A 14,463-nucleotide genomic window follows, 5' to 3' on the forward strand; every position below is an offset into this window, starting at 1 on the left:
CAGATTCAGAATTGTAGATGTTTTAGAGAAATTGAATGTTTTATTGGATGGTAATGTAAATTCCAAATTCAATATGTAGATGTTGTAGAGAAATTGGATGTTTGACTACAGATGCAAAGTGATTTGCAGGGACAATTCTAAGCTTTGTAGTTTAATTTTTCAACATAAGTTTACACGACCCCTGATCTTTGAGTTGGCCATTTGTCTTTAATTCTCCGATCGTGTCACAATTGAAAATATTAGGATCCAAATTTTGTTTTTGTCAAAGTTCGGGGACCACTATGATCAAATTGAAACTTGAGAGACCAAATTTATTTTCTTTCAAGTTTTAGGGGACATTTTAAGCTTTGGAGTACTCCCCTTCCCCTTGTAATGCCCAATCATAAATCTTTTGACAACAAACCCATAAAAGTGGTAGATAACCATTCAAATTTATGTGTACAAACCATTGGCCCTTAGCTACAAACTGTGTTTTGTCAACTCACCAGAAAACTTGGAAGCACTCAGAAATTTCATATCCATTTGGTAGTAAAAGCAAAACATGCGGAGATCATAGCATAACAGACCACAACTAGAGCAAGTACTTACCTACAGAATTGTTAAAACATATCAAGAATTCTGTTTCCCTTTCTTTTTTTCTTTTTTTTTTTTTCCTGTTGGCAGCAGCAGATAGTTTAGATACAGTTTGAGTTTAGTAGCCTCAACTACAAATACAGCAGGACAGCACAAAAGCCAGAACCATGACAATCAAACTTGGTACCTCAACATTATGTATACTATGTTAACTACAAACTACGAACTTTGATATGATTTGAGAGATGGAACTACATTAATCCTGAATCCTGAATTATGTGGTTTCAACTCCTGTACAATTTGGGTCGAAGCGAAGGACTATTACTATGAATAATTGCTGCAGCAATTGAGAAAGACTGGAGGGCTGACAGAGTCGACTGGAAATGAATATAGTATAAGCCATCATGAATGTTTGTCATTTTCATGATAGGTGAAATTTGCCGGGAACCCTGCAAAATTCAAAGGGGAAAAAGTTATCCTGATTCTTCATCTGTGAACGCATGGCTGTGTTGCAGGAAGTTTCCTTCCTTTTCCTTTCCTTTCTCCTTGACCAATTAGGCTTAGTAAAGCAAAAGAAAGCATCTGTCTGAGTTCCTCATGGAAGGATGATATGAGTTCTGCTTAGATAGGCACGAGCCATTGGCAGAACTAAAATTTTTGAATAATACAAATGGGATAAAAGAAAGACAACCAGAGAACAAGGAAGAAACTTGGCATACCTCTACAAAGAAGTCAACTGTCTTGCACTCTCCAGAATTATCTGAATGGGGCAGATTCTCAATTCTGTTTGTTCTTGTACTGATTACAGTGAGCGGGCACCCAATATCCCAACCTCCGCATTCACAATGCCCACCGGAGTGCCATCTCTCCAAGAGGCTCGATGGCCCGCCTTTCCTGGCTCTTGGTCCACCGTGAAAACCTGCTGGAACTAGAATATTCATGCTTGTTGAGCATTCTCCACCATCTCGTTGGCCACATTCTGAAATTGATGAATTTTCTGAAACTGCATCAGTCTGGATGTTGCCAGATTTCCTCAGAAATTTCAAACCCCAACCACCAATTTCTGGCTCCTCAGGTTTGTGAGGTATATGGTCCTTCACAACTATGGCAGCCAACTCAAGATTTGGTGGAACGTCATTTTCCAGAAGATTGGCCGGACTCTGATCAAAATTGTCACATAGATCACCAGAAGACTCCCAGGATGTGTCTTCAAGGATAATACTCGTTCCCCATAACTTTGAAGACGTTCTTTGCTTACGAGACTGGCTTGTCCTGAAAACATCTGCTACCTTCTTTGTCAGCCCTTTGTTCTTTTTAAGAACACTAACTGAGGTTTGGGTCTCTTGCATCCAACTTTCACTGGAACCAAACAAAACAAATTGTGTCTCCATGATTTCTGAATTCCTGGGGCACAATGTAATTGAAGTAGACACTTTCATCTTAGCAACAAGATCTAACTCTCTATCCCGAATATTCAGGTCTCTCTTGGGACCTGATTTTAAATGAAATGAGTAAATATAGTCGAGAGACTTGTCCTCTGGTGACTGGATCTTCAGTAAGTTGGCAGCGTAAACCTCCCCTTGATCATCCACAGAGAAAAGATAATTGGGGCATCCATCCTTCCACGTGCACTGCAGCATTCCTTGGAAAATAGCAGCTGATGCAGAGAAAGAAGACTGATCAGAGCTGGTAGAATTTGTGCTTGATACAGAAGCCAGTCTCTTGTGCACTGGCTCAGATCCATATTCATTGTCTCCAAGCACCACGTCCTTTAGTTTATTAGGCTTACTGGTATTGAATTTAACAGGAGAGCTAATAAAATCAGAAGCAACTGCTTCTTTGATGTCCACTAGACCTCTTCCTCCATTGCTGGCATTAGAATCGAGGGCTCCCAACTGATGAAGCAACGGGCTCCTCAAAATGTTTATCATGCTCTTGCTGGCAGAGATTGTGCCCAGAATCCTTTCTCCTGCAGAACTTATTGCAACACTATCTGTTAAAAGAGCCAATGGATGTTCAATAACTAACCTAGCCATATCATATGCACGTCTACCACTAATTCCTCTTGAACTTAAGTCATTGTGAAAGACACCAATAGACGAAAAATTGCATGAAAATACTCCAAACGCACTGATATGCATCCATTCCAGACAGCGACGAAGGTATTTTTCATCAAAAGTTATAATGTGCTTCGGAATTGCATTATCAAGACCATAGAGCTTTTGGAAGAACCACTGCCTACTGCAACTATTTCTTCCCGATATGCTTAGAACAACTATGCGGTCAGACTCTTTCTTTGGCAGGAAATCTTCAGACAAAGTAATCCCTTCTGCTGAGTCTCTACTCTTGCTCACAGACTGCAATGAATCTTCTTCCTCCAGGTCATCTTTCTCCAGGACATCTTTGCTTCTCATTTTCTGCTTGTAATCAAGTTGAAAACATCTACTGCACTCAAATGTCCTAATCTAATTTCAATTTAGGTGCCAAGTTCAAGCATCAAGTGGAAAACAACTCAGCCTCAACCTTGATGATGTGCAACTGATAATCTGGAAATCAAGTAGCACCACATAATTATTTTATGAAGTGCCAAAATTAGTTTAAGAAATGAGTAGAGGATGGACGCAAATTTTTTATGCTGTAACTAGCATCAGCTATCAAATTAGAGAAAAGGAAGGACAAAGAGCATAATTTTGTCAAAGCCAAGAAAGCTGCCATCTCTTTTTATGATTCAACCCTCAAGAAATTTTGGTACAAGAGCTAGTGTATACTTCTGATTCAGAAATAGAGGGCTAATTGCCCAACGGTCAACCTTGATTTCAGCAGAAAATACCTAGCAAATTAGGTAAAAACATCATTGAAATGTCAGAACTCTTTCACAAGGTCAGAACAAATGCAGTATAAAATTGAAATAAAAGACTAGAAAGCAAAGGCAAAACTTGTAATAGATCCGGGTATCAAGAACCAACTCAGGACAATCAAAAAACACATCAACCAGAACAAAGGAACCACAAGTCCAGTATGAGAAACAAGCAAAAGTAGAAACAATAAACAGACCTCAATAAAACAAACGTAAACTTTCCCCCCCAAACAACAAAAACAAAACAGACAGTTAAGAGGTTGGGGGTGGTTGGTGATATTTAGAGCTATACAGAACGTATAAAAGAATTGCAATTGCATGTAATTAATATCGGACTGCAAATATAAACAAAAAATACAACCAATCGAAGGAGCCCTATTGTTATACTTCTTATTAAGACTCTAAACAGCAACTTCATGTTAAATATGGAGTAGCAAAATCAAACATTTCTCAACCAAACACAATAAAGTTCCAAACTTTCATCAATCAACACTAATAAACAAAACAGGGATGCAAGTGTGAATCTTTCTTACCTCAGAAACTGGATTCACAAACGAAAACCCACTTCAACTCTGTTCCCACAGCAAGCTTTACCTTAGAACTTCTCCTTAAACAACTGAAAATGAAACCCATTAAAGAAAACCATTTAATACTCAGGCAAAAGCCAAACCCACAAAGCAAAAACAGGTACCCTAGCACTTGATAAATAGTACAACATTAACTTCCAAAGTCAATTTTGTACTAATGAGAAAAAGGAGAAAACTTCACCAACCAGCAAAACACATGGAAGAATAAGCTCCACCACTTTCAAGTCCTCAACTAGAAATAACTGTATTAAAGAACACAATTCTAGAACCAAAAAGTTTCAACTTTGAAGTGCTGCATTAATAGATAATAAAGAGTGAGAATAAAGAGAGCAGATGGGATGCGATGGGAAAAAGTAAGAAGAAGCTAAAACCAAGATTAACTGTATTGGTTTATGGTTGATGTAAGCCACGTTTTGGGATTTAGAACAAATTGGACCTCAATCATCAAAACATCAAATTCTGGTGCTACAGGGGTTGGGTCCTACATCAAATGCCAACTTCTTGAAATTTTCTTGCTTCTCCAGTCAAAAGTTGAAAACACCTATTGGTAAATTTCACAGACAAAGAGACACGGGCATGGACACCGGTCATATGCGCTATGTGGTGAAAGACTTTGGCATATAGCTGTAAAAAAAAAAAAAAAACAAAGGAAAGAGAAATAGTGAAAAAAGTATAGATGAATACAAAGTAAAAAAGGTAACAAGAAAGAAAAGGTGTTCAGAGCTTTTTGAAAACTATTTCCTCTGGCAATCCGAAAAGGCATTTGTAGCTAGATTATTCTTATATATACCTGGATTTTTGTTTACATGCCTTTCGATACACAGTTTAAAGATTTACTTTAGAAATTCTCAATGAAAATTTTATAAAATTTATAAACTCGTGTTTAGTGGGCTTTAGTTAATATACTCAATGTACACCTAAATTAGTATATAAAGGCTTAAACTCGCCTCTATTGCTTACCTTAGAGTTAAATGCATTTCTTATTTAATTTCACTTTCACAAAAAACTAACACCTGCACCTCTTTTGACAGCGTCCATTGAACACTCGTTAGACAAACATAAAATTTATTGTCACGTAAAGTTCAAGTGGTGTAAGGCCGATCGAATTGCTTTTTTTTTTTTTTGATAAAAATGTAAAATATTTTTTCTTGGCATATTTTTCAATTACTGCTAATATCACATCATCAGATTTCTATAATTTATTTTTCTACAGAAACTAGACAGCTCTAATCCGAAGGAGCTCCAAATTTTCCTTAGGGAGAGAGGGGAGCGTGCTACTCTGCATCTTCTTCAAGTGGAGAAAGTGGGAGGAAAGATATGGGAATTGTATTACGTGACATGAGCTGGTGAGCATGATAGCAACTGCACTCTTTCGTGCACACAACTAAGGCCTCTGAGGAAATCACCAAAGCGCAAAACAAGGAGCCATCCTTCAGAGAGCCCAAACGAATGAAAACAGACACAGAGGAAAGGTTTAACACAAAAAATAGGACCCCGGAAAAGACATAATAGGCTGACTCTCTGATTTTTTCTCTCCTTTACCCGGATACCATTTCTGATGCATGTGATCTCTCAATAGATTTCTACATATTGCATATCTCTCTTCATTAAACCACTTGGCTCAGTGACCACCAGAGACGGGCTTAAATCCCTTCTTGGATTGTAAGTGAGGGTTCAAACCTTACTTGCAGCGAAAAAAATTTAAGCATTATGTTATAACACTCATTTGATCTAGTTGGGTCTCTATATCCACTAGCCCTCTATCACAGTCTCCTTGGGCTTCCCTCCCTTTAGATTAGAATAGAGTAGGTTATACAAATGTATCGTTGCTGACAAAAAAAAAAATTCCTATTCATTATCTTATTTTCTTTTTTGCTCTTTATTAGTGCCCTATTTTAATACTCCATCAAAAAGCTGAGGTTGACCTTCAAATAGCGTTTTCAATAAAGGAGGAAAAAACACTGAGAAATGGGGATGCCAAAAATGTCCTTTTCCACCAATAGTAGATGCCTTATTTCAAATGATATACTAATACTGTGTAGTTCTTAAAACGACAAAACTGCTCCTTTTTAAGCCCAAATTTCATCATATTTTGTCCAAAAATTGCCCTAAGAATAACCTGTTTGAATTGCATCTTTCTCGTGGATATTCTTTTTACACAATTTTCAATCACTTTTTACCTTATATACATCACCACCACGTTCATAACAAGCTTTTTCTACAGTAATTTTTTTTTTTTTTCAAAAGCTCCAATCCAAAATAGACTTGTGTGGCTTGGGGTATTAACAGCAGCCACATTTTATGTATGGATAGATTTGGTACAGGGGATGATGTTGGGAGAATCAAGGACAATAATAATAATAGTAATAATAATATGTGGGGTGTAATGTTTTTTGGGGAGGGGGGGGTGGTAATTAATTTATTTATGGAGCACACAAGTAATAGAGAGTTAAAGCTGTCATGTTCTTTTTCTTTTGACCGACTGTTTTTAATTGTTCTGTGCGGCGGGAATGCACGAGATATTTGAAATCACATGTGTAGGTTGCAATAAATATTTGAGTCCAATAATACCCTACATGTATGTATGTTCATTCCAAGTGCAAACAAATCCTGGTCATGCTGCACAGTCAGCTGTTCTGACACGTTTTTTTGAAACAACTGGCTGCGTTTGGATTGGGTGTTTTTGCACCTGTTTTTGAAAAACTGTTTTTCACATTCCAAATGCTACAGTAATGTGTATTTCAAAAATAACTTCAAAAACACCATATCCAAACAATATATCAAAAACAACTCCAAATATATTTCAATTATGTATATTTAATTTGTATATTTTAATAAGTATATTTCAATTTGTATATTTTAATTATGTATTTTAATATGTATATTTCAATTATATTTTAATATATTTTAATATGTATATTGCAATTATGTATTTTAATATGTATATTTCAATTATGCATATTATATATATTATATTAATATAAATATATTTATTTCAATTATGTATAATATTATATATATTATATCAATTGAAATAAATATTATATATTTATATAAATACATTTATTTATATATAAATTTATAAATATATTTATTCAATTTTGTTTTATAATATTTATTAATATATATTAATATGTATATTTCAATTATGTATATTATACATAAATTATATTAATAATAATGTATATTATATATATTATACATTTCTAATATTATATATTTATACATACATATTATAAATATTTTATTTTATTTATAATATATTTTTATATATTTATAATATATTTACATAAATATTATATGTTATATAAATTATATATAATATAATATATAATATATTATACTTTTATATAAATGTACATTTATACATAATATATAAATATTTATGTATATTTATAATATACATTTATATTATGTATAATATATAATATAATACATTTATATATTTATATTAATATACATAATATTAATTTTACATTTATATATAATATTAATACATGTATATATTTATATTAATTATATTAATACATTTCTACATAATATTAATATATATTTATAATTTAATAATTTATACCTTTATATAATATTCATTTATAATTTATACATTTTTAATAATATACACTTATACATTTAAATATACATTTATATTATGTATTATATATAATATAATACATTTATACATTTATATTAATATACATAATATTAATTTTACATTTATACATAATATCAATACATATATACATTTATATTAATTATATAAATACATTTCTACATAATATTAATATATATTTATAATATACTAATTTATACATTTATAATAATATACACTTATAATTTATAATATATTTATAATATTCATTTATAATTTATACATTTATAATAATATACACTTATACATTTATAAATATATTTATATTATGTATTATATATAATATAATACATTTATATATTTTTATATGAATATATAAATATATTTATTTATAAATATCTATAAATGTATTATAAATGCATAAATGTATATTTATATAAAAATATAAAAATTATAATATTCTAAAAATACTCAAAAATATGTTTCAAAAATACCTCTAAAAATAATCCAAAAAAATCTACAGTAAAACTTTTTCATATAGTTTTTGAAAAACAACCCAAAAAACAACTAATCCAAACGGACTTGTTTTTCAGATTCAAAATGCTACAGTGGTGTTTTTGAAAAACAAACCCAAAAACAGCTAATCCAAACGGAGCAATTGTTTGAATTTTGTTTTTTTCTTGGAGAAGGCAATACACATTTGAATTTGAAGTAATAAATGAAGAAATTTGTAACGTCTAAGATATGCATAGAGCTTTCTTTTTGTTAAAAAAAAAAATTAATTTGATCTAAAGCAATATATATAGTATGAAAAATTTGCAGTCTTAATACTAAATATTTGGAGTATTGGCAGTTTTGGTCCTTGAAGTTTGAACAAAAGCAAATTCAATGTTAAATGTTTTAATTTTTAAGTACATTTAGTCCAACTGGAACAAATTGCTACTGGAATTGATCATGTAGGTAGCATGTGCAGACAGCTAAATTTTTTTTTTTTTAAAAAAAAAGGAAAAATGTTTATAATATGTAATTAAAGGGTACTAATTACTCACATACATACACAGTAGTCATGTAGCTAAAAAGTAAAGACAAATTACTCAGCTTGCAATTAATTAGTGCCTTTTAATTACAAATTATGGCCACCAATATTTTTTCCAATTTTTTTTTTCAAAATTTAGCTGCGGGCACTTGCTGCTATCGCAATCAAATTTCAATAATAATTTGCTAAAATCAATTAATTGGAATAAATTTGCTTAGAAATTGAAACATTTATTTATGACTAAATTTACTTTTATCCAAACTTTAAGGTTGTGTTTGGATTGCATTTTTCATAATTTTTCATGAAAAAATTACTGTAGCGATTTGAAGTATATGAGGAAAAAAAGTAATAGGGAAATGTGATTACGGAAAACAACGTAATTTTTCGACGGAAAACAGCAATTCAAACAAGGTCTAAGAACTAAAACTGCTATACTTCAAGCATTTGGTATCAAAACTACAATTTTCTGATTATAGTATAGATTGTGTGTGTTCTCTTGAAGTTTTATTTCTTTCGAAGACATAAATGATTTTCTTTAGAAATACAATTAATGAACCATGAATGATTTGTTTGAAAGATGCAAACGAAAGCGATCGAAGTGAAGTGACTCCAAAAATGCGACAGCACCTTGTGTAATTTATTTTCTTTTTTTTTTTTTTTTAAGCAACAAGACATAGATAGAAGTCTGTAGCATCATTGGAATCATGGCCTACCATTATTTTTAATGGATTATTTCGATGGATATAAACTATCTTTCGGTCACTATTAGAGGTCCACACGAATCGGCCATTAATGAGAGAATAAGTCTTGGATTCTCGATAGTGGGGGATTTTTCCAAATACACGACCAAGTTCAACTTTCATCTTCCATTTAATTAACAAAAAAAGAAAAAAAAAAGAAAGAACTATTATTGCTAATTTAACTAAGTGAGTTGGTTGGTTGCAAATTAATTTATGGTATATTTTCACTAATAGTTATTTTTCCACAATTTATGGGAGTGATGATGAACTTACTGCTTTAGCCAAGGCGGAAGAATTCATGACCAGTTGACTAAAATCATCTTCTTGTTGATGCCCTGGTCCATGAACAGATCTTCAGTGATCTGCTCAGTTGAAAGTCATCATGTGACGGTTCAATTAGCCCAAAATGCTGAAACATGTCATTTTCAGTAACTCGGTGGACCAAATTTTTCTCTGAAACTCAGCATGTGAAGCTCATTAATCTTTCAAATAATCCATTGACTTTGTGTGATTTGAGTCCCATCCTTGCATCCACTCACTGTATAACCATTTCAAATTTAAGAAGCTCATTGTCTGTTTCTCTTAGATGCTTGGGTCCGTTTGGATTAGCTGTTTTTGGGGTTGTTTTTCAAAAACAGTACTGTAGCATTTCGTTTTTCAAATACAAGTCCGTTTGGATTAGTTATTTTTGGGGTTGTTTTTCAAAAACTATATGAAAAACTTTTACTGTAGATGTTTTATGGATTATTTTTAGATGTATTTTTAAAACATATTTTCAAGTATTTTTATAATTTATAATTTTTATATTTTTATAACAATATATATTTATGCATTTATAATACATTTATAAATATTTATAAATAAATACATTTAAATATTTATAAATAAATATATTTAAATATTTATAAATAAATATATTTATATATTTATAAATAAATATATTTATATATTTATAAATAAATATATTTATATATTTATAAATAAATATATTTATATATTTATAAATAAATATATTTATATAAAAATATATAAATTATAAATGTATAAATTATAAACGAATATCATATAAATGTATAAATGTATAAATTATAATTTCCAATTTTTATATTATTATATTTATATACATTTATGCATTTATAATACATTTATAAATATTTATAAATAAATAAATTTATATATTTATAAATAAATATAAATGTATTATATTATATATAATACATAATATAAATACATTTATAAATATATAAATTATAAATGAATATCATATAAATGTATAAATGTATAAATTATAAATTATAATTTATATATTTTTATATTTATATACATTTATGCATTTATAATACATTTATAAATATTTATAAATAAATATATTTATATATTTATATAAATATATGTAAATGTATTATAAATGTATTATATTATATATAATACATAATATAAATATTTTTATAAATGTGTAAATGAATATTATATAAATGTATAAATTATAAATTATAAATTATAAATTTTATATTTTTATATTTATTTATAAATATATTTATATATTTTTGTAAATACCTTTATAAATATTTATAAATGAATATTTATATATATTTATAAATAAATATTTATATATATTTATAAATAAATATTTATATATATTTATAAATGAATATTTATATATATTTATAAATAAATATTTATATATATTTATAAATGAATATTTATATATATTTATAAATGAATATTTACATATATTTATAAATAAATATTTACATATATTTATAAATAAATATTTACATATATTTATAAATAAATATTTATATATATTTATAAATGAATATTTACATATATTTATAAATAAATATATAAATGTATATTATTATAAATATATAAATTATAAGTCAATATTATATAAATGTATAAATTATAAATTATAAATTATAATTTTTATATTTATATATTTATATACATTTATATATATTTATAAATAAATGCATTTATGTATTTATAAATGCATTTATATTATATATAATACATAATAAATGTTTGTTATTATAAATGTGTATAAATTATAAATGTATAAATTAATATATTATAAATATATATTAATATTATGTATAGGTGTATTAATATAATAAATATAAATGTATAAAGGTATTAATATCATGTATAAATGTATAATTAATATTATGTAAATTAATATAAATGTATAAATGTATAATATTATATATAATACATAATATAAATGTATATTATAACTATACATAAACATATATATTATGTATATATTAAATATATAATTTTTAATATTTAATATTCATAAATTTGTATAATTACATATTTATATTATATATAATTTATATAATACATAATATTTGTATAAATATATTATAGAAATATAAAAATATATTTTATATAAAATAAAATATAAATTAATATAATATATATATCCTATACATAATTGAAATATACAAATTGAAATAAACATATTAAATATGTATTTGGAGTTGTTTTTGATATATTGTTTGGATATAGTGTTTTTGGAGTTGTTTTTGAAATACACATTACTGTAGCATTTGGAATGTGAAAAACAGTTTTTCAAAAACAGACCAAAAAACAATGAATCCAAACAAACCCCTTAATTTTCGATGAAGGGTGTGGGTATCCGGGTAAATCCTTAAATGCTTTTCAAGTTCCTCAGGTGCCTCATTTTTATCCTTCTGCCTTTTTCTATACCACGTGTTTACTAGTAGTAATTTTCGATGAAGGGTGTGGGTGTCCGGGTCAATCCTTAAATGCTTTCCAAGTTCCTTAGGTGCCTCATTTTTATACTTCTGCCTTTTTCTATACCATGTGTTTACTAGTAGTAATTTTCGATGAAGGGTCTGTCTAACGGAAGCACTAAGAGAAATTTTCATGTTAGTTTTTTGGAAATTTAAAGTTGAAAATTAAATGTGTGTGGTGTGTGTGTGTGTTTTTTTTGCTGACGGAGTGGATGTCCGAGTCAATCCTTACGAGACCCGACTAATCCCACTCCGACCAGAAAGGAGAGGCCCCATCCCCTCGAACACGATAACCACAGGACTCAGCCCCTGAAAATGTGTGTTTACTTAATAATTTTTGCATAAGTTAGGTGCACCAGTGCAGTCTAATTTCAATTTAAAATTGAATTTCAATACTTGCACAGGTAGCATTGGTCGCTGATACGTACATTTTTTCCATGTACGTGAGCTTAATCCATCTTTTTTTATATATATATAATAAATATAATTTTCTCCGACGGGTGTCAATTATATATACATTTTTTCTTCCTATTAAATTATCATTTGAGTACACCAACTTATTAAATTACCATGGTCAAATAGACACTTATGAATGCACCTATTTTATACCTAATTCACTTACCATTTCAGTGCACCAATTTATTGGGTTAGTGGTGACTGTTTCATAGATTCAAAAGTTTTCAAATCTTCAATTCTGGGATCCCAGCAGTGTTGGATTTGGACAATTCAAGTCTCCATCGGCTGAATGCTTGAATTTTACTTTAACATTTGATTGGTTGGGACAGACATTTGTTTCCTGATTTTGCTGTCTAAGCAACAACCCCAAGAAAAAAATGAACATAAATCTTTGTTGTTTTGTTACATAAAGTCAAACAATTTCATTTGTATTATATGATTAGTCAGACAAATATCCCTACCTCTTAAAGAATTTTCAATATCACGGGCTCGGATTAGGCTTTGAAATCATTCCAGAGAAGACTAAACTCAACTAAACTAAATTCTGCAGCACCATTTTACGTGGAGTAACGCTTTTGATCAGCCTGAGGTAACTTTTTGATTAAGCTACTTTAATCTTGTCAATATAAAGATAATACGCGCTTTCTTTTGTGAAAATGTCATTTTCTTTAGCCATAAAATCTGGGATTTGAAAAAGCGCATTTCTTGAATGCAACCAACATTTGATTTTGACCAGGACCAGGGCCTTTTTTAAGTTTAAGGGACAATAATTTTCTAATGATATTAGCTTTGAGTCTTTTGACAAGTAATTAAGTAGACTAATCATAGGTAGCTTTCTTGATTCATGATTCCAGCACTAAATCTGGCACAAAAGAAAGAGTAGATCAAAGGCTCAAATACCTGGATTCTTTTTTTTTTTTTTCCAACCAAAATGAGTTGTGATTTTAAGCTTTGATTAATGCATGATTTACACATATAGCGTTTATAAAGCATAAATTCGACGCTATCAGCCAAATAACGTATCCTATCCTTGAGCAATTTCTGTCAATTTGTATATGTTAATGAAGCATTTGTTTTGTTAACCAATTCGTTGTTTGGATATCTATTTTCTGCTCGCATCGTTAATACGTTTCTCATTCACTTTTTTCATCTTTCTGACTCGTTTCTTTTTTATTTTATTTGCATCGCATGATGCAAATAACAAAAAATGCTATAGTATTATTCTAAAAAACTTTTCAAATAATCTTCATTTTAAACTGAAATGCCTCTAAGCAAATGGCTCTAGCCGGTTGGAAGTTGCATCCTTTTCTATTTCTGCTGTTTTATAAGAATTCCTAAGTTGAACTCTAGAGAAAGGATGCAAGAATGTGTTTAAGGTTTAGGTATTAAGGGGCATGCTGCAATATTTCCAAAACATTCTGTAACATTCCAGTTCCTCTCGTTTGGCAAGAATGGAAGACAATCAGAAAGAAATTTCAGCAGATACAAAAGAAAAAAAGGACAACCCAACATGGTGTTGAAAAAGAAGTTGCTGCAATTTGGTTATGAAATTTGACTCCATTGTTTAGAAGGATGATGCTTTTGTTTTGGATTTAAACGTGATCTAAATGCTGAGTTACCTATTCAAAACCTTGCAACAAATCATCTATGTCCAGTTCACATCATTTCTAGAAAATAAAGCAGGATGGGCAAATAGGGCTGACTAAGAGAAGGTAGAGTAACTATGGAAGGGACAGTTGAAGGAGAAATGGCCAATTGGTGCTGAACTTTGTGACCCAGGTGGCCAATCCTTGTGATAGTCCTGTGGAACCTAATCATTATTCAGTAACACTAGCCCAATCCAGAAAGCAAAAGACCTGA

General features: G+C 29.4%; 1 protein-coding gene across 5 annotated transcripts; it reads right to left on the bottom strand.

Moving 5' to 3' along the window:
* Positions 1-607: 607 nt before the first annotated feature.
* LOC113734351 (uncharacterized) lies at positions 608-4,711 on the bottom strand. 5 transcript variants are annotated; one of them, XM_072082038.1, is made up of 5 exons: positions 4,203-4,711; positions 3,964-4,046; positions 3,383-3,403; positions 1,293-3,119; positions 608-1,022 (listed from the first exon to the last, which is right to left on the bottom strand). In XM_072082038.1, exons 4-5 carry the CDS (start codon positions 2,985-2,987, stop codon positions 858-860), a joined length of 1,860 nt encoding a protein of 619 aa, XP_071938139.1. In that variant the 5' UTR covers positions 2,988-3,119; positions 3,383-3,403; positions 3,964-4,046; positions 4,203-4,711; the 3' UTR covers positions 608-857. The 5 variants fall into 5 exon arrangements, with proteins under 5 accessions (XP_071938139.1, XP_027116667.2, XP_071938138.1 ...); XM_027260866.2 differs by having other exon boundaries at positions 3,342-3,403; XM_072082037.1 differs by lacking the exon at positions 3,383-3,403 and having other exon boundaries at positions 4,203-4,309; positions 4,399-4,710.
* Positions 4,712-14,463: the final 9,752 nt, after the last annotated feature.

Source organism: Coffea arabica, chromosome 3c (genome assembly GCF_036785885.1).
Source record: "Coffea arabica cultivar ET-39 chromosome 3c, Coffea Arabica ET-39 HiFi, whole genome shotgun sequence".
NCBI lineage: Eukaryota > Viridiplantae > Streptophyta > Magnoliopsida > Gentianales > Rubiaceae > Coffea > Coffea arabica.

What these genes read in the sequence shown, in the direction of transcription:
- LOC113734351 (XM_072082038.1), bottom strand. Translation starts at nt 2,987, where the DNA reads ATGAGAAGCAAAGATGTCCTGGAGAAAGATGACCTGGAGGAAGAAGAT. An exon ending in CAGTTGACTTCTTTGTAGAG is followed by an intron (nt 1,023 to 1,292) that starts GTATGCCAAGTT and finishes TGAATTTTGCAG; the next exon opens with GGTTCCCGGCAAATTTCACC.